The sequence below is a fragment of the Myxocyprinus asiaticus genome, chromosome 45 (assembly GCF_019703515.2).
Source record: "Myxocyprinus asiaticus isolate MX2 ecotype Aquarium Trade chromosome 45, UBuf_Myxa_2, whole genome shotgun sequence".
In the NCBI taxonomy this organism is placed as follows: Eukaryota; Metazoa; Chordata; class Actinopteri; order Cypriniformes; family Catostomidae; genus Myxocyprinus; species Myxocyprinus asiaticus.
The window spans coordinates 24,499,097-24,524,135 of NC_059388.1; the positions used below are offsets into that span (position 1 = coordinate 24,499,097).

The following is a 25,039-nucleotide window of genomic DNA, read 5'->3' on the forward strand; positions in this document are numbered from 1 at the left end:
CTGAATTAAGTGCAATGAAACACTGCATGAATCTTGTGTGTGTGCTTGTGTTTTTGGGTGTGTGCTGCAACTGCATTTCTATGTGTTTGTGTTAAGGATATTATTAATGTAGTAGTTAATTTCGTTTTTATTTCTATTTTATTTTCAAATTGTCTTTTCATTTCAGTTTAGTTTAGTTTTCTTCTTTGACTCTTTTAGTTGAGTTTTAGTTTGCGCTGTGTTTTTAGTTTTAGTTTAGTTTTTCAGTTTATTTTGTTTATATTGTGTTTTTATTATTTTAGGACTAAGTTAAAGCGTTAACTCATTTGAATACGTTTAACAGCATTAAATGTTCTTAGGGATGTGTTATCGCTATCTAGTGGCAGCATGTTTAATGAAAGCGGGTTATAAAGTTTTCAGTTTTATTATATACTGTGTATCAAAAACTTAATTAATTCCTGGTTATTTTGTTATTTTATTTTAGATTGTTTTACAATAAGAACACTGATTTGTGTGTTTCCCAGTCAGCTGCAGTGTGGGAACATTCTACAGTGGAGAACAGGAGCAATGTGTGATTTGTGTGCCAGGAACCTATCAGGACAGAGAGGGCCAGCTGTCCTGTGAGCCCTGCCCCAGCACAGAGGGACAGGGCATCGCAGGGGCTAAAAACGTCTCAGAGTGCGGAGGTGTGTCCTTTTGTGTGGATTCAGATGTATTTGACACAAAATCAATGAATAGCTTTGTAATGATAATGACAGACCTATTGATTATTGAGGCTGATAAATGCAGGACCATTCCCCACTCCCAGCTTAATCAATACATTTTGAAATTGAGTTACTCTTTATCATGCAAATGTGGTTTTCTTATGAAGGACTGAGCCAAGTGTGGATCAATTAGTCATTGCAAAGTCTGATCATTATAAAAGCTCGCTAGTGAAATAAAATATTTGACTGACAGCACATAACCACACCTCAAAATTACATTATATTCAATTCACCTATACACTGCAACTCATGTGTGGTGAAATGCAAAACTGAATTGTTTACAAAGCATTTAAGCAACAGTAGGTTTGACCAAATTTCGAGAAAATTGATTTCATTTATGCTTTAGTTATGCATGTTTTGTATAGACTTTTTACAAATGTGGTCTCAGAGATGTTAAAGGGATAATTCACATAAAAATGAAAATACTGTCATAATCAGACTTTATTTTTTTCTGCTGAACACAAATGTAGATTTTTAGAAGAATATCTCAGCTTTGTAGGCCCTCACAATGCAAGTGAATGGTGACAAAAAATGTTAAGCTCCAGAAGCACATAAAGGCAGCATAAAAGTAATCCATAAGACTCCAGTGATTTAATGTCTTCAGAAGTGATATGATAAGTGTGTGTGAGAAACAGATCAATATTTAAGTCCTTTTTTACTATCAATCTCCACTTTCACTTTCACATTCTTCTTATGTTTTTGGCGATTCGCATTCTTCGTGCATATCGCCACCAACTAGGCAGGGAGGAGAATTTATTGTGAAAAAGGACTTTATTGAAAAAGGACTATATTGATCTGTTTCTCACCTACACCTATAATATCGCTTCTGAAGATATAGATTTAACCACTGGAGTCTTATGGATTACTTTTATGCTGCCTTTATGTGCTTTTTGGAGCTTAAAGTTTGGTACACATTCAATTGGATTGTGGAGCTGAAATATTCTTCTAAAAATCTTTGTTCATGTTCAGGAAAAGAAAGAAATTCACAACGTAAACGATGAGAGAATTTAAATTTTGGGGTGAACTATCTCTTTAAGAGAGGATGTTAGGATGTGTCCATTTTATGTTAAGCAATGTTAAGATGCTTGATCAGTTGTCTGTGGATTGACACCAGGTTGTGGAGAGAAAAATGTCCTTTTGGCTCCCCCTTGTGGAATAATTAAAAACAAATGAACATTCTAATAGTCAACACACTTCTGTTATGTATTTGCAAGTGAAACAGAATATTCAGCATGAAATAATATAGTGCAGAACTTTTAAAATAGACAAGCAGAATAGATTATTAAAATAAATAGGATCAGTTATGATTTCATGTTGTCTATGAAATATTATGTATTATCTTTTAAAAATAAATGAGGTTTAAACAATAAAAATGTAACAATTAAAAAAGAAACTAAAGTCAAATCAAATCATATGGAGATTGTTTCTAAATCACTCAATTCTTTGTCTGGTTATAGGCCAGTGCCCTGCTGGTCACTTCTCTGCTGATGGTTTCCATCCATGCCAGCTCTGCCCGCTGGGCACCTTCCAGCCTGAGCCAGGTCGTGTGCTGTGCTTCCCCTGTGGAGGAGGACTCATGACCCGACACACGGGCAGCATGTCCTTCAGAGATTGTGAAGCCAAAGGTATACACTACAAAACAAGAGCACATTTTATCTGCACATGCCTGCTTTTGTGCTTATTTGCATTGATATCTATCTATCTATCTATCTATCTATCTATCTATGCAGTTCATTGTGCTCCTGGACATCATTATAATGCCACCACTCATCGTTGTGTCCGTTGTCCGGCTGGTACCTACCAGTCTGAGTTCGGACAGAACTACTGTATCACCTGCCCTGGAAATACTACAACAGATTTCGATGGAGCCACCAATGTATCTCACTGCAAAAGTAAGGAAGTCTATCACAACAATACCAAACATTATGCAAACACTATGCAGAGTTCCTTCCAAAGACATGATCCTGTGAAAACATTGAATTCATGTGTTTTTTTGTTGTCATCCCCTTTAGATCAGCTATGTGGCGGTGAGCTGGGAGATTTCATGGGCTACATTGAATCTCCCAACTACCCCGGCGACTATCCATCTAATGTGGACTGCGTCTGGACCATCAACCCTCCAAACAAGAGACGCATTCTCATTGTGGTGCCAGAGATCTTCCTACCCATTGAGGATGAGTGTGGGGATGTTCTTGTCATGAGGAAGAGTGGTATGGCATCATGCAACCTGTTAATGAATAAATTAATGGAATTTAACAAAAAATAGTCAATATTCAATAGTACCTCCCATTTCTTCTTAGCCCTGCCAACATCCATTACAACTTATGAGACATGCCAGACTTATGAGCGCCCAATCGCCTTTACTTCCCGCTCACGGAAGCTGTGGATTCAGTTCAAGTCCAACGAGGGTAACAGCGGAAAGGGGTTTCAGGTTCCTTATGTCACCTATGATGGTAAGACACAGCTCACAATCATACACTTACTTTTACATTAGAAGTCAGGGGGAAATTTAATACAGTATTGGTTGTTGTGCTTCCTAAGTACTAAACTTCGGCAAGTAACTTTCTCTACACCGTTTGTTGATACCTCAGTGGCTTGTTGAGGAGAGGTGAGCTATTTCTTTTCTAAGCAATCAGACTTGGCAAATGATAAAATGTGTGTGTGTGGGGCTGAGCCATATCTTGGGACCAGAACATCATATAGCTACTTGAGGGTGGACTCTTTTAATTTTGGCCAGTAAGAAACATCCCAACAACCACCCAGAACACCTTAGCAGCCACCTAAAAACGCCCTAGCAGCCACCTTGGGGAGTGATTCTTTACAATGTTGTAACTCACTGCTTAACCACCATTAATGGTACACCATTAGAGAAATTAACTAGCTAGTCACGCCTGTTTTCTGAAACCATTTTAACTATGTCGCACATCCATTGTTGGAACCACGTTAGTTCGTGAAGACACGAAAGCGGCGTGCACTATGGAAATGCGACAGATACATTGTGCTGCAATAGTGGGGTTTCCCTTTACATCAGACTTCGGGATTCCCCCAACGCACTTGAGAACATATGCACATGCGCAGAAACATAAACGGCACTTATGCATTAACATAAACACAAACGTGTTCTCCGACAGAAACCGTGTGTGATAAAGTGCTTTCTCTTAACAGCCTTTAATCCATTAACCGGCTGCATTTGAGTTAAGCAAATTGAGCAAAACCCTGGAATAAGCCATTTTCTTAAATGCATGTAAACATGGTCTAAGTGTTGACAGAATGAAAGAAACAGTATATATGGAATAAAAGATATAGAAGCCTCAGCAAAGTCAAATGATGTCCACACAGCAAACTAACAAGGAACTATGCTTCTAACCACAGGTAAATAGTTGTAGTTCCAACCACACAACTTTGTGGCGCTGATTGCGAATGTTCATTGGTACTATGGTTTTGGAAAACACCAAATCTATCACCAAAACTATGTTGGTAACGATGGAATTTGCGACCATAGTTGACTAACGATGCTTTTGGGAAACGGCCCTCAGAACAGATTTTTCAACCACATAGCAACCTCCTTGAAGCGAATTTTGCACGGTTCTTCATTTAAATGTAAAAATACAGTTTTGCAAATGTATTTTCTCATGATAATGAGTATATGTACACACAAACACATACTAATTTCAGTTGTTTGTTGTTACAGAGGACTACCAACAACTCATAGAAGACATTGTTCGAGATGGTCGACTGTATGCCTCAGAAAACCACCAGGAGATATTAAAAGTGAGAATTAACTGTCCATCTTTTTCCTGAACGTGGAAGTGTTTCGCAGTTCATAACGGAAGACTGTTTTCGTTTTCTGGTCTCCAATGTTTTCACTCTTATTAGTGTATATTTTTAGCAGACAATGTAGTGTTTAGCATATTACATTTGTAGAAATTGCCAAAATAAAGCAACATGTGGCTCCATAGTGGCGATGCTTTACAGAGTCGCAAAGACCGTCTTTTGACAGTTCCACATCCAAGTTAAGCGTGAACCTATTTGACACTTACAGGGATAGTTCAGACAGAGAATTTTCATTTTTGGGTGAACTATCCCTTTAAAATGGTTGTTGTTCTTTATCTGCTCATTTCGGTTGTTTTTATATAGTTTCTTATGGAGACCATAACCTGAAAACTGTCCAGCGGCAATCAGAATCATCATGGTGCTGCTCAGTTGTTGGTCAGGAACAATGTGAATAAGAAACTGTTAACACAATTTTAGTGGCAACACTAATCTAATTCTTTTTCTCTCTTTTTCTTTTTAGGATAAGAAACTGATTAAAGCTTTGTTTGATGTGCTGGCTCACCCTCATAACTACTTTAAATACACCGTGCAGGAATCAAAGGAGATGTTCCCACGTTCCTTTATTAAACTGCTACGCTCCAAAGTGTCCAGGTTTCTACGGCCATACAAATAGAAACCAGAACAATTCTTTCACGACCCCTCCTCTATCCCCATCTCTCTTCCTCCTGTTCCACTGTTTCTTTCTTTTTTCTGCTAGGAAGTTCTCACTACTGCGGGAAGAGAAAGACGTTTGGCTTTCTTCCTGTGTCAAATGTACTATTTGCTTTTGTATTCGTCCCTTTGTCCCGTTTTTGATTTATTGTCATTTTATTTTGTTTGCTATTATTTATGTGCTTGATTTTGCAAAAACCCTATTTGGATCTTTGATATTTACGGTATATATTTGTATATGTATGTATGTATATATATATGTGTGTGTGTGTGTGTGTGTGTGTGTGTGTGTGTGTGTGTGTGTGTGTGTGTGCTTAAAACAATTGTGCAAGCTTATGGCCTCATACAGACACACACAGATATATATTCTTATTTTGAAAAGGTTATATTCATCCCCCTAATGTGCACAAGATTAGGATTTAAAAATCCTTGGTGCACTTAAAGTTTTCTTTTAAAACTGTTGGAGAAAGTTTCAAAGTTGGAGTCGCTTCATAAACCTATTCTGACCACAAAATTAAACTCAAAGCTTGATGAAAGCAAAAGATAAATGAGAAAAAAGATAGAACAAGACAAAGACTACCTGTCAGTACAAACATTATGTGTACGTTGTTTAACTTGTATTTGGAGCTTCAATTGCACTTGAATTTTATATTGTAAACTTTAGAGAAATAGGAAATATAAGTTACATTTTTCTTTATGTTTTATTGTTGTATAGAGATGTTTTACCTTGGTTGTAGAAACAATAAGATGTCCAAACTGCTCCCGACACAGAGCTTAGTTCTTCAAAAGAGATAAAGAAAAATATTTGCAGCACTCTCTCTCTCCTTATTATAACAGTGTACACAAATTTCACTTCACACACGTTGTCATAATATTGTTTTTGGCTATTTAAAGGTGAAGTGTGCAAATTCTGTGCCACTAGTATCACCAAACAAAATTGCAATCTAATTTAACTTGTTTCAGCAGTCCTGACAACATTAGCTCAACCAGTAGTGTGAGTTGGGGGCAGGACAGTGGAAGATGGGGGAGTGTTTGAAAACTAGTTTGAACTAGTCATTATTTTTGCAGTTCAGTTTGGTGCCGCTAGTTTTAATATCAGAAAAGTGTTGACATTAAAGTGCCATCTTGTTAGACATGCTGGTTTCATGGGGCTTGTAGCTCCTTTTCAGCTTGTAATTCTTTGACAAATATTGGTATATATTGACACTTGTGGTACAGTAATGTTACAATGATTTCTTGTTGATAACCCTTCATTTAGTTGTGTTAGCTCAAAGTGTATTTTGGTCAGAGAGGACGTGATGCAAATCTTGTCATCAGCAGAGTGCTCGAGCACTGAACACGCGCAGCTCGATTTTTAACCGTGCATCTTTGAAAATGCAGAATGCGCATGCACTAATTAGTGGGTCCACAAGATGGCAACACCTTTGAGCTGTTACTGTCACGAAGAAGTGCTAGAAGATGTAATCGGCGGTAATTATCAGGAGATTAAAATAAAAATAGCAACAGTGGATGTGCACATCAAGAGTGTATATGTGAGGAGGTCAGGCGATACTTGCATTTGTATAACTTGAGTCTAAATGAAATAAAGGCAACATTATGGGTCTAAACTCTTGAAGAGAAATAGTTTGGTGTCTCACAGCAGTCGTAGTGCGCATGCGCCAACCACCGTGTAAGTCATATGGATTATACTTTGACAGGCTTGCGTTCGACTATACGCAGATGCTGCGCGTTTGCGTCAAATCTGAAATATACTTTGGGCTGTCGATGGAGTTTTGGGAGATTGTAAATACGATGATTTTGGCAAGTTTTACCTTTTTTCTTTAAGATAGTTGTGCAGTCATTCATGAAAGTGGTGAGGAGATTGTTTCAGAACAATAGAGAGGCTGATTTTGGAATAAAGAGTCATATTTTGGCTTATTACATATCTATGACATAGTAATTACCTAACACCTTTGTGCTGTGCACAAAGACTCATATTTTGTACTTGTTGTTGGACTGTGGAAGACGAATGGAGGCTGTTTGTTAAGAAGAACTGATTACATACCAATAGTATGTGAATAATGATTGTTGTAAAAACTTTATATATAATTTAATTTCATCTGAATCATGAATAACCAGGATGCATTAGCAGTATAATCCATACTGAGGTTTTTAGAGCTGTGTGTGTGTGTGTCTAATTTAATTTCTATCATAGTTCTGTTTAATATTGCCTCTTTGATTTGTGAGAACTAATGTAGTGAACTCTTTGCAAACTTGTGCATCTGTGAGACAAAACTCTACTACAGTCTTTTGAGAAGATAAAAGAACAGCCCCAAGCAGTAAAGCTCTCTCTCTCTCTCTCTCTCTCTCTCTCTCTCTCACACACACACACACACACACACACACACACAAACACAGGCGTGCCATAAAATCAAAGAAACGCAGATAAGATTATCTGACATTTGAGAGTATTCTGCATTATTTTGCATATATATTCCAGTTTGGGAGGGTCATTCTAAAGCTGCTTTGTTATAAGCACTTATCAATGCTTGTATTTCTACTGTTTCTTCAGTGTCCACAGGCAGAGACAGAAACACACACACACACACACACACACACACACACACACACACACAAAAACACACATTAATTCACAGGTATACTAGTGTCCTGCCGATTTTTGACTCCCTAGTATCATTGTGTTTAGGGGTAGGTGTGGCCTTTAGGGATAGGGAACAATAGCTGCTTTTCCACTATTGGGTCAGTGCGAGCCAGGGCTATCAACTTGCCAGCCAGGGCCAATAGCCTTGGACCTCGAGCGGCAAGACCAAAATCGATCTGCGTTCCCACCATATGGCCAATAGCCCCGCAGCATTGTCCAAAAACCCGCCCTAAATTTGCCACTGCTCTGCCAACGTCACACACCCCGCCCATTTCACAAGCAAGAGGGAAGCTCAAGCTGAGGTGTTGTGTTATCTAGAATATCGAGTTTATATCGAATGTAAACATTAGCTAGCTAAATAAATTAGCAATATCAACTCACCGACTGTAACTGCCATGGTGCCCTGAGTGGTCTCTCCCCTAACAGCAAGACGATAACCCAGCACACCGTCATTTCTTTTGGCACCACTTTGTCCGTTGTGCATTTTAACGTATTTATACTGTGCCGACATTCTTTTTTTTTTTTCAAACCTTTACCGTTGTGCGCAGGATACATATCCTGACAAGTTCTGTGAAACTTCGCCTTTGACACTGAACCTGCCTCAATCCCTGGTTAGCCTTGGTTGGCCCAAGGGTAATCGGCGGGCCAATGGCCATTGGCCGTTGGACCCGAGAAAGCCCTAAGGAGGCACGATAAAGCCCCGGAAGTAACAGTGGGAACGCAACTGGCCCTGGCACTCACTACCGTGCCCTTTTTTGGCCCAATAGTGGAAACGCAGCTAATGATCCCCTACCAGTGTTGGGTGTAATTATTCATTATTAAGTAATTAGTCAAAAAAGTAGTGTAATGCATTACATTTTAAATTACTGTAATCAGATTACAGTTACTGACTTTCAATGCAGGGATGGGGACTGAAAATACCAATCAGGTAGCAGGGAGTCAGATTTCGGCACACACACTATAACACATTGCTTAAGCTTTGTTGTTATGCTAGCACAGTAATTAAGCTCTGTTAGATAACAGCAGGTTGTCCTTGATCTTCTCTTTTTTTATTCATATTTTGTCTTGTTTTTTTACTAAAACTTTGGACTTTTTGAAGAACTGTTGTCATTAGGAAGAAGAACGTATGTAAAATCGACTAATAAAAACATCTCAGTGTCTACATACACATGCACAGACAGACATAAGTACTTCGACTGCCACATGGAGAGAATGACTTGGACTGCTACTGGTGTGGATTTGTACGCTTTATGAATACAGATATGTAAATGATGTACAAATGATAGTTTTTTTATTTTATTAAGTTAATATTTACAGTAGAAGGAGCCAATTTTGGTGAAGGTGGCAGTCTAACACAGTGACATGCACCGACTGTTCTGGAAGGCTCTTCATGATGAAAACCACATTAAAGAAAGAGAGAACTATTCAGCTGTGCAAAATCAACCCCAGAACTTAAGTAATGATGTGTAAAGGAGAAAGGAAATTATTGTTAAGATCTCACCTTATTAATAAATCATTCAAATCTCAAGATGTTTTCAGTGTGGGGTGTGTGTGTGTGTGTGTTTTTTTTTTTTCTATTGCCATTTTTATTTATCCATTAGTTAAATTCTTGATGAATAAAACGTCATTTTTAAAGATGTAAAAAATCATCAGCAAAATCAAGAAACAGGCCGTACACCGTATCCTCCCGTTCATCGTAGTTTAGCTTTGTCGCCACCTTGTGGTCATATTAATTTACATGAACATAAAATACAGTCTGCCCACAAGGGGACAGTGTGCACCAACATAAACGCAATATTCGTTTATGTCAACTTTTTATAAAACGCAGTAAACAAAGTAGGTTTAAATTCATATACAAATTAACTATCAATTCTTAAATTACATACATGTGCTTGTTATTTATAATTAATATTATGATTGATATACTGATACATAGGCATGTCTACATGATATATCTATGTTTGAATGCGATTAGGTCATATTACCTTTATGAGCATTCATTTTTTTTTTTTTACAGAGTTTATCATAAGTGAAACTATTCTATGGAGAGCATCCATTGACCTGCACAGAACCAGTTGATTTATTTATTAAGACAAGTGCTTCCGCTACTCGGGTTAGACAAAATCACTATGTATATAGATTGATTAGATGTTAGGACATTTTGCTTTTATTCTCATTAAGTTCCATTTCGCTTGAACTGAAAGTTTATAGAACAATATAGCCACCTTTTGAGACTGAAAAAATTATTTTAAACTAGTCAAGAGGCAATTTAACTTTGGTGGAACTCTTGTCTCATGAATAATAATTAAACAGGGTGACGTTCACCCAGTGGGTCTAACTGATTGGTTGAAAAGCAGACTTTGGTATGTGGGCGCTAATCAGCTGGCGAATTAACAAGTTCAAGGTTTTATTTTTGAATATTAATAAGGGTTCGTGACTGGACGCTCCCTGAAAACCGTCAGCCTAATTAATATTCATGGACTATGCTCTTCATACAGGAGAAACATTCAGAGCAGCGCGAGAGGGGGCGTGTCTCCGTGCGCCAGAGACACACACCGGGGCACCACGCGACTCCCTTTCAAACAAACCAGCGCGCGCCTCTGTAGACAAGACCCGCGGCGCTTTCACGCTCTCACCGGTTATTTATGACGTCTCTTTAATTGAACGTCGCTGACAAAGCAGAAGTTTCAGTAAATCCAGGTATGTAAATAGCTTTTTTTAATATGCATGAATATGTATGTGTAAGAGTGCGCGTTTGTAAATGATGCTGTTGGGTTTGGAAAGCGGAGACAGTTACCATAGATACAGTAAATTCTTGAATGTTTTGTAAAGATAAAATAGATTGTTTGGCATTGATATTGATCTATTTATACCTTGTTATAAAACAGACTAACAAATGAAAGCAAATGTTTTCAGTCACAGTTTTGGTCGGAAGCATTTCACCGGGGCTCGCGGTTTCCCTGTATTCCTCTACAGTTCACCGGTTAACGGGGACCGGACTTCTATGTTTATGTGTCTTATGGTATCTGGTGAAATTAGGATAACACAACCGAAGTTGTGTTAAAAGTTGAGAAAAGTCAAAAATCTCTTGCAACCTTATTGCCATAATATTTTGAATAAAAAATAACAAAATAAATAAAATAAAAATAACTTTAGATTTTTTATTTTTTATTTTATTTTTTTTAAAGTGCATCACCGGTGGGGGGAAAAATAGTTGCTGTCCTTAATTTACAAAAAGAAATAAATAAAATTAGGAAAGAAGCTAATAATTATAGTGATATCATATTTATGTATTACTCATCAAAACATTGATTTTGAGTTGGTAAGCAGATGTGAACTTACTGATATTAAGAACAGTTACATCTGTAAAAAGGTCATTTATATACACATTATTTATATAAGGATAAATTGAAATATTCTGAAAGTGTAAGTTGGGACTCCAACTCATTAAGTACAGTTATCTCTTTTATTCCTTTATTAATTTATGAAGGCAAACCAAGCCAGTTACATCAGAGAGCGTTAGATTTTAGACAGAAGGAAAACTGATAGCTTGATCCATAATACTTTACCATAGTTCTTCCAAAATATCTATAGTTTTAACAGGGGTATTTACTGTACACTATGTTAGTATTTGGTAACATTGCCTTTAAGATCTTTGTCCCCATGTGCACTTGCAAACTGTAGTCTGGCTTTTTTATGGCTGTTTTGGAGCAGTGGCTTCTTCCTCGCTGAGTAGCCTTTTAGGTTACGTCGATATAGGACTCATTTTACTGTGGATATAGATACTTGTCTACCTGTTTCCTCCAGTATCTTTACAAGGTCCTTTGCTGTTGTTCTGGGATTGATTTGCACTTTTCGCACCAAACTACGTTCATCTCTAGGAGACAGAATGCGTCTCCTTCCTGAGCGGTATTATGGCTGTGTGGTCCCATGGTGTTTATACTTGCGTACTATTGTTAGTACAGATAAACGTGGTACCTTCAGGCATTTGAAAATTGCTCTTAAGGATGAATCAGACTTGTGGAGGTCCACAGTTTTTTTTTTTTTTTTTTTTTTTTCATGAGGTCAAGCAAAGAGGCACTGAATTTGAAGGTAGGCCTTAATAATACATCCACAGGTACACCTCCAAATCAGTTCACCTCCTATCAGAAACAAATTGGCTAATTGTCTAAAAGCTTGACATAATTTTCTGGAATTTTCCAAGCTGATTAAAGGCACAGTTAACTTAGTGTATGTGAACTTCTGACCCACTGGAATTGTGATATAGTCAACTAAAAGTGAAACAATCTGTCTTTAAACAATTGTTGGGAAAAATTACTCATGTCATGCACAAAGTAGATGTCCTAAACGACTTGCCAAAACTATAGTTTGCTAATATGAAATCTGTGGAGTGGTTAAAAGTGTATGTAAACTTCTGACTTCAACTGTATAAGGCCATAGTAACCACCAGGTTAAACCATGCATGCATGCTCCTCACTAACATGGTAACTCTTATAAATAAAAAAAAAGGATTTTGTTATGAAAATAAATACAGTTAGAAACTATGTATACAATATATATATATTTTTTCAAACTGCCATAGCTGAAACAAAAACAAATAATATTCCATCACTCCCCTAACTGTTATATTTAAGAGAAATATATAAATAATATAAAAATATGTAGTATGAATGTATCACAGTTTTACACAGTTTTTTAGTGCTACTAAAGTATAGGTGGTGATGTGTGGATTGAAAAGCCTTTTAATGTACAGTATATCTGTGTATGGCCAGAGACTATTTAGCTCAAGACGGAACACTTGTATTAAAATGAATGGGAGAAACTGGAACAACCAATATGGCAGATATAGAAAAGGAAGTCCCACCTTACAGGTAAAAGAGCCGATCACCTTTTAGATACAGACATTGCATGTTACTCAGCTCAAGAACTCGCATGCGCATTAGCAGGACCGTCTTGAAAAATTGCGTTTTTTAGCGTGATCTGAGCTAAAGAAGCATAATTTAAGATCCCATTGTTGTCAGATTTTAGTGCTGATTTGAAATGTTCTTTCATCGTAATCTTGACCATCCATTTTGGAGATCTCAGTCTTTCCTCATTCATAGGAGATGTTAATAACATGGTACATAAATATGATAATCATTCAGTTCCATAGTATAGATCAAAATACCATGGTATTACTGTCTGATACCATCACTGTACCTTATCAGTGTACTTTTATGAAAGAATGATATTATATGACAGTAAATATTTTTAAATTATATTTTGCTATCAGTTTAAACGAAGACCTCAAGTACAGAGATACTTTTTGTTGATCTGTTATTAAATGCCCAGGTTACAATGTATCCTGATGGAAATGCTTTTGTTGTCCCTCATACTTTTACTTTGTTGGCTTAGTCTCTGCCTTCATTTATCTTTTATGTTATGGCTCTAAGTTATTCTTTTTAATCCCACATATCAGGCTATTTTTTAGTTATTCTGAATGGTTTGAGGCATTGTGTATTTCCCAAGGAAGCAAGAAAGCTTTCTACTTCTCACACTTTGTTAGTTTTTGGTCAAAATAATATTATGGCTCTCCTTTCTCTCGGGGTGCTTTTGTGTCCTTTTTCTTCCCAAACAATTGTCTATGTTTCATTGCATCTTTTTTTCTGCAGTCTTGAAAGTGTAGGGAACTCTATTGTTAGACATAGAAATCATGACAGAATGGTTACCATGGCTTTCTGTTGGATCTCAGCAGAAACACACAAGAGAGTGGGACATACTGCCATCATCCGTGTGTCTGATTGTGGGTTTTGATAATATGTTGCTGTCAAACCTCACATCTGCCTTTATCTTGTTCTCACACCTTTTTTTTTTTTTACATGTGTCTTCGTTGTATTGTGATTCCAGTGGCCTCGTTGAGGGACGGCATGCAGGCTCACTATCCCAGCAGCCCGCCACTGAATACGGTGATCCTTCAAGGGAACTGGAACTTTTCACAGACTTGCCCAAGACTGTCCTACACCATCTGACTTCATTTGGTGTGGAATCCCTTGAACCAAGCCCCTTCAGCGTGTGTGTAACCAAGAGAGATATAGAGGAAGTGTGTGTTGCCATGGCTTTCACACTTTCGGAAATCATGGCAGCCCGGCGACATCAGCAACAGTCTCAAAGATCAGGAAGAGGAGTCGTAGAAGTGGACGAATACAGCGCCAACCCGACTCAAGCATTCACATTCTATAACATCAACCAGGGTCGCTTCCAGCCCCCCCACGTCCACATGTAAGACACATCAACATACACATCATCATCTTTGAACATTTATAGGGATGGTTCACATAAAAATGCATATTCAAAAATTTCAATGCATCTTTTTTTCCATACAATGAAAGTGGAAGTGACTGAGACTCAACATTTGGCCTAACATCTCCTTTTTACCAAGTAAATGATAACAGAATTGTCATTTTTGGGGGGAATCTCTTTATGCAATTGTTCTTTGTACCTTATGTTTTAAAGACCACATGAAATGGCTTGACGTGCAGTTTTCGTTCATGTGTTGACACACACACTGAGCACTTTATTAGGAACACCTGTACTGAACAATTCATAAAATCATGCAGATATGGCTCAGGAGCTTCAGTTAATGTTCACATCAACCATCAGCATGGGGAAAAAATTATCTCAGTGATTTCGACCATGGCAAGATTGTTGGTGCCAGACGGGCTGGTTAGAGTATTTCTCTAACTGCTGATCTCCTGGGATTTTCTTGTACAACAGTGTCTAGAGTTTAGTCAGAATGGTGCCAATGGTTTTTTTTTTTTGTCCAGATCTATTACATTTCAAAGTTAAAGTCATTGATATTTTTTTCTGGGGCTTAAAGTAAAAAATGTCATGTGGTTTAACCATCCAGAGACGTAAAAATAAAGTCTCATTAAAAGCTACGATTCTTGACTAAAGAAATGTTGGTAAGAGTAGTGCAGAATATTCATATTTATTTTTAAGGTGTAAACGATTTTTTTTTTTTTTTTTTCATGGAATGATATGCAAAAATGTGTGCTACTCCTTGAAAGATATTAATGAAATAAGTGTCCTGAGATATCTTACCAGTCTCTGTGACAGCTCTAGACTCTGTAAACAGCAAACAAAATGTGTCCACGGTCTGTGGACAGTGACGCTTTTTTCCTGTCAGTCATTTGCACATTCTCATAGTATTATAGCTGCAGCAAATTATTGAGGCATAATGCCACTTTTATGCCATGTTGCTCATAACAGTTGTCAGTTGAGAGCGCTATTTTGCTGCTGTTGTTTTTGACAACTGTGTCAGTCTCAATAAAGCTAATTTGGTATCTTTGGAGTGCGGGGTTTTGGAAAAAGGGGGCGTGGATAATCCAACGGCTCAGTTTGTGGAAATTCTAGAACGTCTTAAATCGCTTACAGCACCTTTAAGATATGACACATATTTAAAATAAATAATAATTCTCCACCAAATCAAAGTCATATGGTGTAAACAACATGTATGTAGCCATTTGTTGTTTATTAATAAAAAACATCAAAATAATGTAAAATATACATATATTGACATTTTTATGAAAAGGCAGTTTGTTCAGGTCATGTGGTGTAACCTTGAGAAAACTTCTTGATATTCTTTTCTAATCATTCTTAAAATGTATATATTTGTAAAAAAAAAAAAAAAAAATTTTACTTCGAAAAATGTGTTTGAAAACTTATTTTTGAAATTACTTATTAAGTTGTGTACACTCTCATGTATTGATGGTTACAACTCATGACACCTCAGTCATTAAATACATTTTTTTTTTAGAAAATGCTATTTAAAAATGTATAAAATCAAATTGGACACGAAGATTACATTCCTGCGAACGTGACGTGTTTTCAACTAGATTTTTAAAAGATTTCTCATTTTTATCTCCTCGGACAACCTTATTTGTCAATGAGCCGCCATCCTTTATTGTTCCTGTTTTGTCCAAGCTGTCTTTTTGTGTTTCCTTGTCCTTATGAATCATACCAATTTACAAAGAAAAACAAGTTGCCAATATGTGTGTAAATGTGTATCTGTGTGTGTGTGTTGTTGGTAGAGGCTGTGGATGTGGCTGACCCAGCAGGAGATGCTCTAAAGTGGACCATTCTTATTCAAGTCTGCTGTGTCCCTCAGAGACTCGCTTCTGCCAATGCAACTGTTTAAATCATGAAAGAACGATATATAGCTTAATGTACAAGTTTTGAAACACTCATTCTTTATTATAATTTTTTTTTTTTCACATTTTAGAATAATAGTAAAGTCATCAAAACTATGGAATAACATAAATGGAACTATGGGAATTATGTTGTGACTGAATAAAATCCAAAATAAATCAAAAGTGTGTTATATTTTAGCATCTTCAAAGTAGTCACCCTTTGCCTAGAATTTGCAGACATGTACTCTTGACATTTTCTCAACCAACTTCTTGAGGTATCACCCTGGGATGCTTTTTAAACAGTACTGAAGGAGTTCCCATCTATGTTGGGCACTTATTGGCTGCTTTTCTTTATTATTTGGTCCAAGTCATCAATTAATTTTTTTTTTACAATTACATTTTAGTTTTATAATGAAGTAAATTAATATGTTGGCACAATTATATTTTTGTCTACAAAACTAATTTCAAACATTTAAGCATACGCCTTCAGATCAAAAGATTTTTAAGATCATGAGAAACATTTCAGTCAAATGTTTCAAAACTTTTGACCGGTAGTGTAATTCCTCGCCCCTCTCTCTCTCCTTCTGTCTTTCCGCAGGGTAGATCCGTTACTCCACGATGCCCCCAAGCCCCCAGGCTATACGCGCTTCGTCTGTATCTCAGATACACACTCGCGCACTGACACCATTCAGATGCCATACGGTGACGTCTTACTGCATGCTGGAGACTTCACAGAGCTCGGCCTGCCCAGCGAAGTCAAGAAGTTTAACGACTGGCTCGGTGAGAAGTTTTTTTTTTTTCTCTTACCTCCTTATAAACCTGTGTGCCAGTTATTTGTTGTAGACATTTTATGCCAGCTGTGTGAAACAATCAGATTGAATTTTACATTGCATGCTTTTTAGAGGAGAAAGTCAGGATCACTACCTATTTAAATGGTCATATATTTAGAAGTTGAATTTTTCTCTTTAGAGATAAGAGTTAAAGGGGTAGTTCACTCAAAAATATTCATGCTGTTTAGCCAGAGGGCAACTGGTCCCTACAGTGAGCCTGGTTTCTTCCAAGGTTATTTGATATAACAATTTAATTTTCTGTTAATGCATGATTTTCTGTAAAGCTGCTGTGAAATTATGTGAGTTGTGAAAAGCGCACTGTAAATAAAAATGACGACCCAAAAATCTACTTTTGTGTGTCAAATTTTAATTTTAGGGGGTAACTATCCTATAGAATGTACAATTAAACATATTTAAGAGCTTTTTTCAGAACCCAAAACTTACTCTGCAATCCCAAAAAACTAAGATGCTAAAGTTACTCATTCCGAATCTTGCAACTTTCGGAGACAAAAGATAAATCAATAATTTAATGCATTATTGACCATATACAATACCTCTATATTGGCCCACACAGTCATTATGAGGTAAGAAGGAGGCAGTAGGGTAGATACATTTATTTCTTAATAATCTTAGCTCAGTATATTGTGAGTGTATATACAGTGCCTTGCAAAAGTATTCAGACCCCTGACTAATTATCTCATATTACTGAATTACAAATGGTGCAATGAAATATCATTCTGTTTGATATTTTATTTTAAAACACTGGAACTCAAAATCAATTATTGTTAGGTGTCACTGGTTTTATGTTGGGAAATATAAAAAATAAATATATAAATAAATAAAAACCCTGAAATATCTTGCTTGCATAATTATTCAACCCCTGTGCTGTGGAAGCTGCCAGGTTACACCGATGAAAGAAATTGCCCTAACAAGGACACATTTCATTTACCATTGGCATCCACCTGTGAATTATTAAAGTTGCAATCACATTTTCTGGATAAAAAACCCATTGTTGAAGGATCATTGGTCAGGCTGTTAATCTGAAGGAAAATGAAGACCAAAGAGCATTCCACAGAAGTTAGATATGAAGTAATAAAAATGCATAGATTAGGGAAAAGGCACAAAATAATATCCAAATATTTGGATATCCCAGTGAGCACAGTTGGATCAAAAATTAGGAAGTGGAAGCTGCACCACACCACCCAAGCACTGCCAAAAAAAGGCCGTCCCTCAAAACTCAGCGCTCTAACAAAAAGGAGACTTGTGAGAGAAGCCACAGAGAGGCCAACAATCACTTTGAAGGAGATACAGAGTTCAGTGGCTGGGAGTGGAGTAATGGTGCACCAGTCAACCATATCAAGAGCACTGCATAACGCTGGCCTGTATGAGAGGGTGGCAAGAAAGAAGCCGTTACTCAAAAAGTACCATCTGAAAGCATGTCTGGAATTTGCCAGAAAGCATGTGAGTGACCCAGCTGTGATGTGGGAGAAGGTTTTGTGGTCAGATGAGACCAAGATAGAGCTTTTTGGCCAAAACTCAAAGTGCTATGTGTGGCGCAAACCTAACACTTACTATGCCTCAAGACACACCATCCCTACAGTGAAGTATGGTGGTGGCAGCATCATGCTGTGGGGGGGATGCTTCTCATCAGCAGGTACTGGGCATCTTGTTAGAATTGAAGGAAGAATGGATGGAGCAAAATATAGGGAAATACTGCAAGAGAACCTGCTTCAATCCACTAAAAAACTGAAGCTTGGGAGGAAATTCACCTTTCAGCATAACAATGATCCCAAGCACAAGGCCAAAGCAACACTGGAGTGGCTCAAGAACAAAAAGATAAATGTCCTACAGTGGCCCAGTCAAAGTCCTGATCTCAATCCTATTGAGAATCTGTGGCACTATTTGAAAATTGCAGTCCACAAGCGTCACCCAACCAACCTGAACAACCTGGAGCAAATCTGCCAAGAAGAATGGGCCAAAATCACTTCGTCACTGTGCAAAGCTGTTACATATGTACCCCAAAAGACTTAAAGCAGTTATTGCAGCAAAAGGTGGCTCGACCAAATATTAATGTGTGGGGGTTGAATACTTATGCAAGCAAGATATTTCAGTTTTTTATTTTTCATAAAAATATTCCCCAACAAAAAAACAAAATTATTGCGCAAAATTTTAGGCACATAAGATGTTTCACAAAAACTTTTGTCTTAAAATGGTTATTTATATCTTCAGCTTTAGTGTGTCAAAAGGAAAGGCACGGTTAATGACTTCAAAACGAATAACGGATTCATCCAAATAATAAAAAAAATATTAGTTTGACTGATTATCCAAAAAGTACAAGGATAAAGCGACATTTTAAATAAACATATCCAAAATTAAAATTAATTTATGAATCTGTGCAGCTAATATTTCTAAAGTGTAAACCTTAAAAGTGAAAATGTGCACGTTGTGATTTCAGATCGGATGAGTGGAGTCTCGACACCATTTGCGGTTTCTGTTTATTGTCCACATCTGGAGCTTATCAAGTATAACATTAATTAAGATATGACATCATATAGAGTTGAAGTCAGATGTTTACTCCACAGATTTCATATTAGCAAACTATAGTTTTGGCAAGTCGTTTAGGACATCTACTTTGTGCATGACACGAGTAATTTTTCCAACAATTGTTTACAGATAGATTGTTTCACTTTTAATTGACTATATCATATTTCCAGTAGGTCAGAAGTTTACATACACTAAGTTTTAAGCAGCTTGGAAAATTCCAGAAAATTATTTCAAGCCTTTAGGCAATTAGAAAATTAGCTTCTGATAGGCTAATTGGAGTCAATTGGAGGTGTACCTGTGGATGTATTTTAAGGCCTACCTTCAAACTCAGTGCCTCTTTGCTTGACATCATGGGAAAATCAAAAGAAATCAGCCAAAACCTCAGAAAAGAAAATTGTGGACCTCCACATGTCTGGTTTATCCTTGGGAGCAATTTCCAAATGCCAGAACAACAGCAAAGGACCTTGTGAAGATGCTGGAGGAAACAGGTAGACAAGTATCTATATCCACAGTAAAATAAGTCCTATATCGACATAACCTGAAAGGCTACTCAGTGAGGAAGAAACTACTGCTCCAAAACTGCCATAAAAAAGCCAGACTACAGTTTGCAAGTGCACATGGGGACAAAGATCTTCTTTTTGGAGAAATGTCCTCTGGTCTGATGAAACAAAATAGCCATAATGACCATCGTTATGTTTGGAGGAAAAGGGTGAGGCTTGCAAGCCAAAGAACACCATCCCAACTGTGAAGCATGGGGGTGGCAGCATCATGTTGTGGAAGTGCTTTGCTGCAGGAGGGATTGGCACACTTCACAAAATAGATGGCATCATGAGGATGGGAAAATTATGTGGCTATATTGAAGCAACATCTTAAGACATCAGCCAGGAAGTTAAGGACAACAAAGTCAAGGTATTGAAGTGGCCATCACAAAGCCCTGACCTCAATCCAATAGAAAATTTGTGGGCAGAACTGAAAAAGCATTTGCTAGCAAGGAGGCCAGCACCATGTTGTGAGAAGCTTGTGGAAGGCTACCCAAAACGTTTGACCTAAGTTAAACAATTTAAAGGCAATGCTACCAAATACTAACAAAGTGCATGTAAACTTCTGACCCACTGGGAAGGTGATGAAATAAATAAAAGCTGAAATAAATCATTCTCTCTACTATTATTCTGACATTTCTTAAAATAAAGTAGTGATCCTAACTGACCTAAGACAGGGAATGATTTCTACGATTAAATGTCAGGAATTTTGAAAAACTGAGTTTAAATGTATTTGACTAAGGTGTATGTAAATTTCTGACTTCAATTGTACACATTCCACTTCTTGAAATGTCACACATGATAGTGAAGCAAACAGACCCAAGAGCAGAGGAACAGTTCAAAGGATTTATTAACAGCAATAATGAGCAGTCACTGGGTTGAGGAACAGATTTGTAGAATCCTCCGCTGAAGCTCAGTGAGGTGCAGAACAATGCCCAGCAGAGATGGGCGATCTTAACTCCCGACAAGCAGGTAGAGACGATGTATCCTCTGTGGAAGACCAGCTGACATGCAGCAAAACTGTAAGGCAACCACACACCCGACACGCAGGCAACCAACAGATGCATGAGACAGGACAAATTAGGCAGAGAGAGTGAGGTTAGGACTCAACATCAAACAACAATGCTCAAAAACTCAGTCAACACTGAGCAACATTAAACATTCAATATCTAACTACATTTAAAAATCCAGGCCTGGACATGACACACGAGGGGATTAATATAGGCATGAACAAACAAGGGGCAGGTGCCGCTCGCAGCTGAAAGTTGGCATGATCAGCATTTCCATGGAAACAATCAGGTTTCCCATGGAAATGCTGATTCCGCGCACCAGTGGCACCTGAAACACATGAGGGCAAAAACGTTGACGCTAAAAAAAAGGGAACAATGATGCCACAGTCTTTGTCAGACAGAAATCCAACTTGTCATGGCGACAGGACCGTGACATCGTCGGAGAGTGCACAGCGGTAACTCGCTTATGGCGGCAAATAACAACCAGACCCCTGCACTCACACGTACACGAGACAGAAAGGGGACTATAATGCCACAGTCCCGTCAGACAGAAACCCAACCTGACAAGGTGACAGGACCGTGACAGTAACACCCCGCCCCCCCCCCCCCCCCAACAGGAACATAAAAAAAAAAACAAGACAAACAAAATAAACACTTAAAAAAGAACAGGAAACACTACAGAAAGGGAGGCAAGGGGGGGAGTTTAAGTAAAGGGGCGTGGTCCGGAGGCCTGGGAGGAGGCCTCAGGGCAGAGGGGACAGTGAATTGGGCAGCAGCCTCTAGACAGGGTTCAGGAGGGAGCAGCTCAGGGGCGGAGCCATGGACGGTTCAGGCGTGGGTGCTGGTCACGGCTGGGGAACGGCCTCCATGGCTGTAGACGCTGGCCACGACAGGAGAATGGCCTCCGCAGCTATGAGCATGGGCGACTTCAACAGTGGAGGGGCTTCCATGGCCGTGGGGAACAGCCTCTGTGGCTGTGAGCACAGGTAGTGACAGGGAAACAGCTTCTGTGGCTGTGAGCACTGGCAGTGACAGGAAAACAGTCTCCGTGGCTGTAAAGACCAACATGGACTGAGGAACAGTCTCCGTGGCTGTGAGGACAGGCAGTGACAGGGGAGCAGCCTCCATGGCCGTGAGCACAGGCAGTGACTTGGGAACTGCTTCCTCGGCTGTGAAAACTGGCAGTGACAGGGGAACAGCCTCCATGGCTGTGAAGACCGACAAGGACTGGGGAACAGCCTCCATGGCTGTGAGGACAGGCTGTGACAGGGGAGCAGCCTCCATGTCTGTGAGGACAGGCCGTGACAGGGGAGCAGCCTCCGTGGCTGTGAGCACAGGCAGTAACAGGGGAGCAGCCTCCATGGCTGTGAGCACAGTCAGTGACTTGGGAATAGCTTCCTCGGCAGTGAGCACTGGCAGTGACAGGGAAACAGCCTCCATGGCAGGGAGCACTGGCAGCAACTGGGAAACGACTTTCGTGTGGAGGATGCTGGCACTGGGTCGGCTGAGGCTTCCGGCTCTGGGATGGACGAGGCTTCAAATCAAAATCAAATCAAAATCAAATCAAATCACTTTATTGTCACACAGCCATATACACAAGTGCAATGGTGTGTGAAATTCTTGGGTGCAGTTCCGATCAACATAGCAGTCGTGACAGTGATGAGACATATACCAATTTACAATAACATCAAATTAACACAGCACAATTTAAACATCTGATATACACATAATTATACTCAACAATATAAAAATAATAACATACACTGTACAGTATACAATGCGCACTATATAGATACACATTATTCAATAAAAATAAAAAATAAAAATATATAAAAAGTATATATAGTAGTAAATATAGAATGTACAGTATTGTACTGTATTGACATTCAGGCTGTCGGTTGATAGTCAGTTGTTAAGAGAGAATATAATATAATAATAATATAATTTATGACAGTCCGGTGTGAGATATAAGAGTAATAAAGTGCAGTGCTGATGTATTTTGATCGTGGGAGATCAAGAGTTCAGAAGTCTGATTGCTTGGGGGAAGAAGCTGTCATGGAGTCGGCTGGTGCGGGTCCTGATGCTGCGATACCACCTGCCTGATGGTAGCAGTGAGAACAGCCCATGGCTCGGGTGGCTGGAGTCTCTGATGATCCTCCAAGCTTTTTTCACACACCGCCTTGTATGTATTTCCTGGAGGGAGGGAAGCTCACCTCCGATGATGTGTCTGGCAGTTCGCACCACCCTTTGCAGTGCTTTGCGGTTGTGGGCTGTGCTATTGCCGTACCAGGCGGAGATGCAGCCAGTCAGGATGCTCTCTACAGTGCAGGTGTAGAACCGTGTGAGGATGTGGCGGTTCATTCCAAACTTCCTCAGCCATCTCAGGAATAAGAGGCGCTGATGAGCCTTCTTCACAACGACTTCAGTGTGGATGGACCATGTGAGTTCCTCAGTGATGTGGACACCCAGGAACTTGAAGCTGCTGACTCTCTCCACTGGTGCTCCATTGATGGTGATGGGACTGTGTTCTCTGTCTTTTCTTCTGAAGTCCACCACAAGCTCCTTTGTCTTACTGACGTTGAGGGAGACGTTGTGCTCCTGACACCAGTGTGTCAGAGTGTGCGCCTCCTCTCTGTAGGCTGTTTCATCATTGTCAGTGATCAGACCTACCACCGTCGTGTCATCAGCAAACTTAATGATGGCATTGGAGCTATGTGTTGCCACACAGTCATGTGTGTACAAGGAATACAGTAGTGGGCTGAGAACACAGCCCTGTGGGGCTCCAGTGTTGAGGGTCAGTGATGAGGAGATGTTGCTGCCTATTCTAACCACCTGGCGTCTGCTTGACAGGAAGTCCAGGATCCAGCTGCACAGCGAGCTGTTTAAGCCCAGAGCCCAGAGTTTCTCATCTAGCTTGGAGGGCACTATGGTGTTGAATGCTGAGCTGTAGTCTACAAACAGCATTCTCACATAAGTGTTCTTTTTTTCCAGGTGGGAGAGAGCAGTGTGTATTGTAGATGCAATGGCATCATTAGTGGAGCGGTTGTTGTGGTAAGCAAACTGCAATGGGTCAAGAGAGAGAGGCAGCACAGAGCAGATGTAATCTCTGATTAGTCTCTCAAAGCATTTGCTGATGATGGGGGTCAGAGCAACAGGACGCCAGTCATTTAAGCAAATTATTTTTGATTGCTTTGGAACAGGCACAATGGTGGATGTTTTAAAGCATGTGGGGACTACAGACAAAGAGAGGGAAAGGTTGAAAATGTCCGTAAAAACATTAGCACATTAAGTGCCACGTGAACATCGCTATTTGTCCCTGGTTTCTGATTCGGATAGATCCGTATTGTTCTGGTCGGAACCACGTCCTCTACGCACTTTTTGATGAAACACATTACGCTATCAGCATAAAGCTCGATGTCATCATCAGAGGCGGACCGGAACATCTCCCAGTCCGTGTAATCAAAACAGTCTTGTAGCGTAGAATCTGATTGGTCCGACCAGCACTGAATCGTTCTGAGGGTGGGTGCTTCCTGTTTCAGTTTCTGCCTGTAAGCGGGCAGAAGCAGAATGGAAGAGTGGTCCGATTTGCCAAATGGTGGGTGGGGGAGGGATTTGTAGCCATCCCGGAAGGGAGAGTAGCAATGGTGAAATTGCTGAACCAATGTCCAAAAGTGTTTGTCTGTCGTAGACAATAAGGCAGACAACATCCAATACAAAAAACATAAGAATTGTGAACAAAACAAACAAAACATTACTATGTTGTGTCGGAGCTCGCAACGCAGCAGCCATACTCGGCGCCATCTTGAGTCCTTCAGGCACTGGCTCTGGGACAGATGAGGCTTCAGGAATTGGCTCGTTGACCGTGGCAGGCGTGGGTGCTGGCTGCAGCAGGGGAATGGCCCTCGTGGCCGTGGATGCTGGCAGCAGCAGGGAAACGGCTTCCGTGGCCGTGGGCGCAGGCAGTGGTAGGGGATTGGCCTCAGTGACCGTGGGATCTGGCAGCAGCAGGGGAATGGCCTTCGTGGACGTGGACATTGTCAGCGGCAGGGGAACAGCACTATGCAACATTTTTTACAAGT

The 25,039-nt window shown here is 39.3% G+C and overlaps 2 protein-coding genes across 3 annotated transcripts in view; both read left to right on the forward strand.

Annotated features, from left to right (window-relative positions):
- The window catches only part of LOC127435252 (signal peptide, CUB and EGF-like domain-containing protein 1), a 106,776-nt gene extending 99,152 nt beyond the window's left edge, over positions 1-7,624 (forward strand). For both annotated transcript variants that reach the window (XM_051688553.1, XM_051688555.1), the window contains 7 exons: positions 504-665; positions 2,201-2,368; positions 2,474-2,635; positions 2,756-2,953; positions 3,044-3,196; positions 4,435-4,514; positions 5,038-7,624. In XM_051688553.1, the coding sequence (XP_051544513.1) occupies positions 504-665; positions 2,201-2,368; positions 2,474-2,635; positions 2,756-2,953; positions 3,044-3,196; positions 4,435-4,514; positions 5,038-5,190 (1,076 nt within the window). In that variant the 3' untranslated portion in view covers positions 5,191-7,624. The remainder of the gene's footprint in view (positions 1-503; positions 666-2,200; positions 2,369-2,473; positions 2,636-2,755; positions 2,954-3,043; positions 3,197-4,434; positions 4,515-5,037) is intronic.
- Positions 7,625-10,437: 2,813 nt separating this feature from the next.
- LOC127435264 (metallophosphoesterase domain-containing protein 1-like) overlaps positions 10,438-25,039 on the forward strand; it is a 69,205-nt gene continuing 54,603 nt past the window's right edge. The window contains exons 1-3 of the mRNA XM_051688571.1: positions 10,438-10,569; positions 13,756-14,127; positions 16,636-16,817. Coding sequence (XP_051544531.1) covers positions 13,961-14,127; positions 16,636-16,817 — 349 coding nt within the window. The 5' untranslated portion in view covers positions 10,438-10,569; positions 13,756-13,960. The remainder of the gene's footprint in view (positions 10,570-13,755; positions 14,128-16,635; positions 16,818-25,039) is intronic.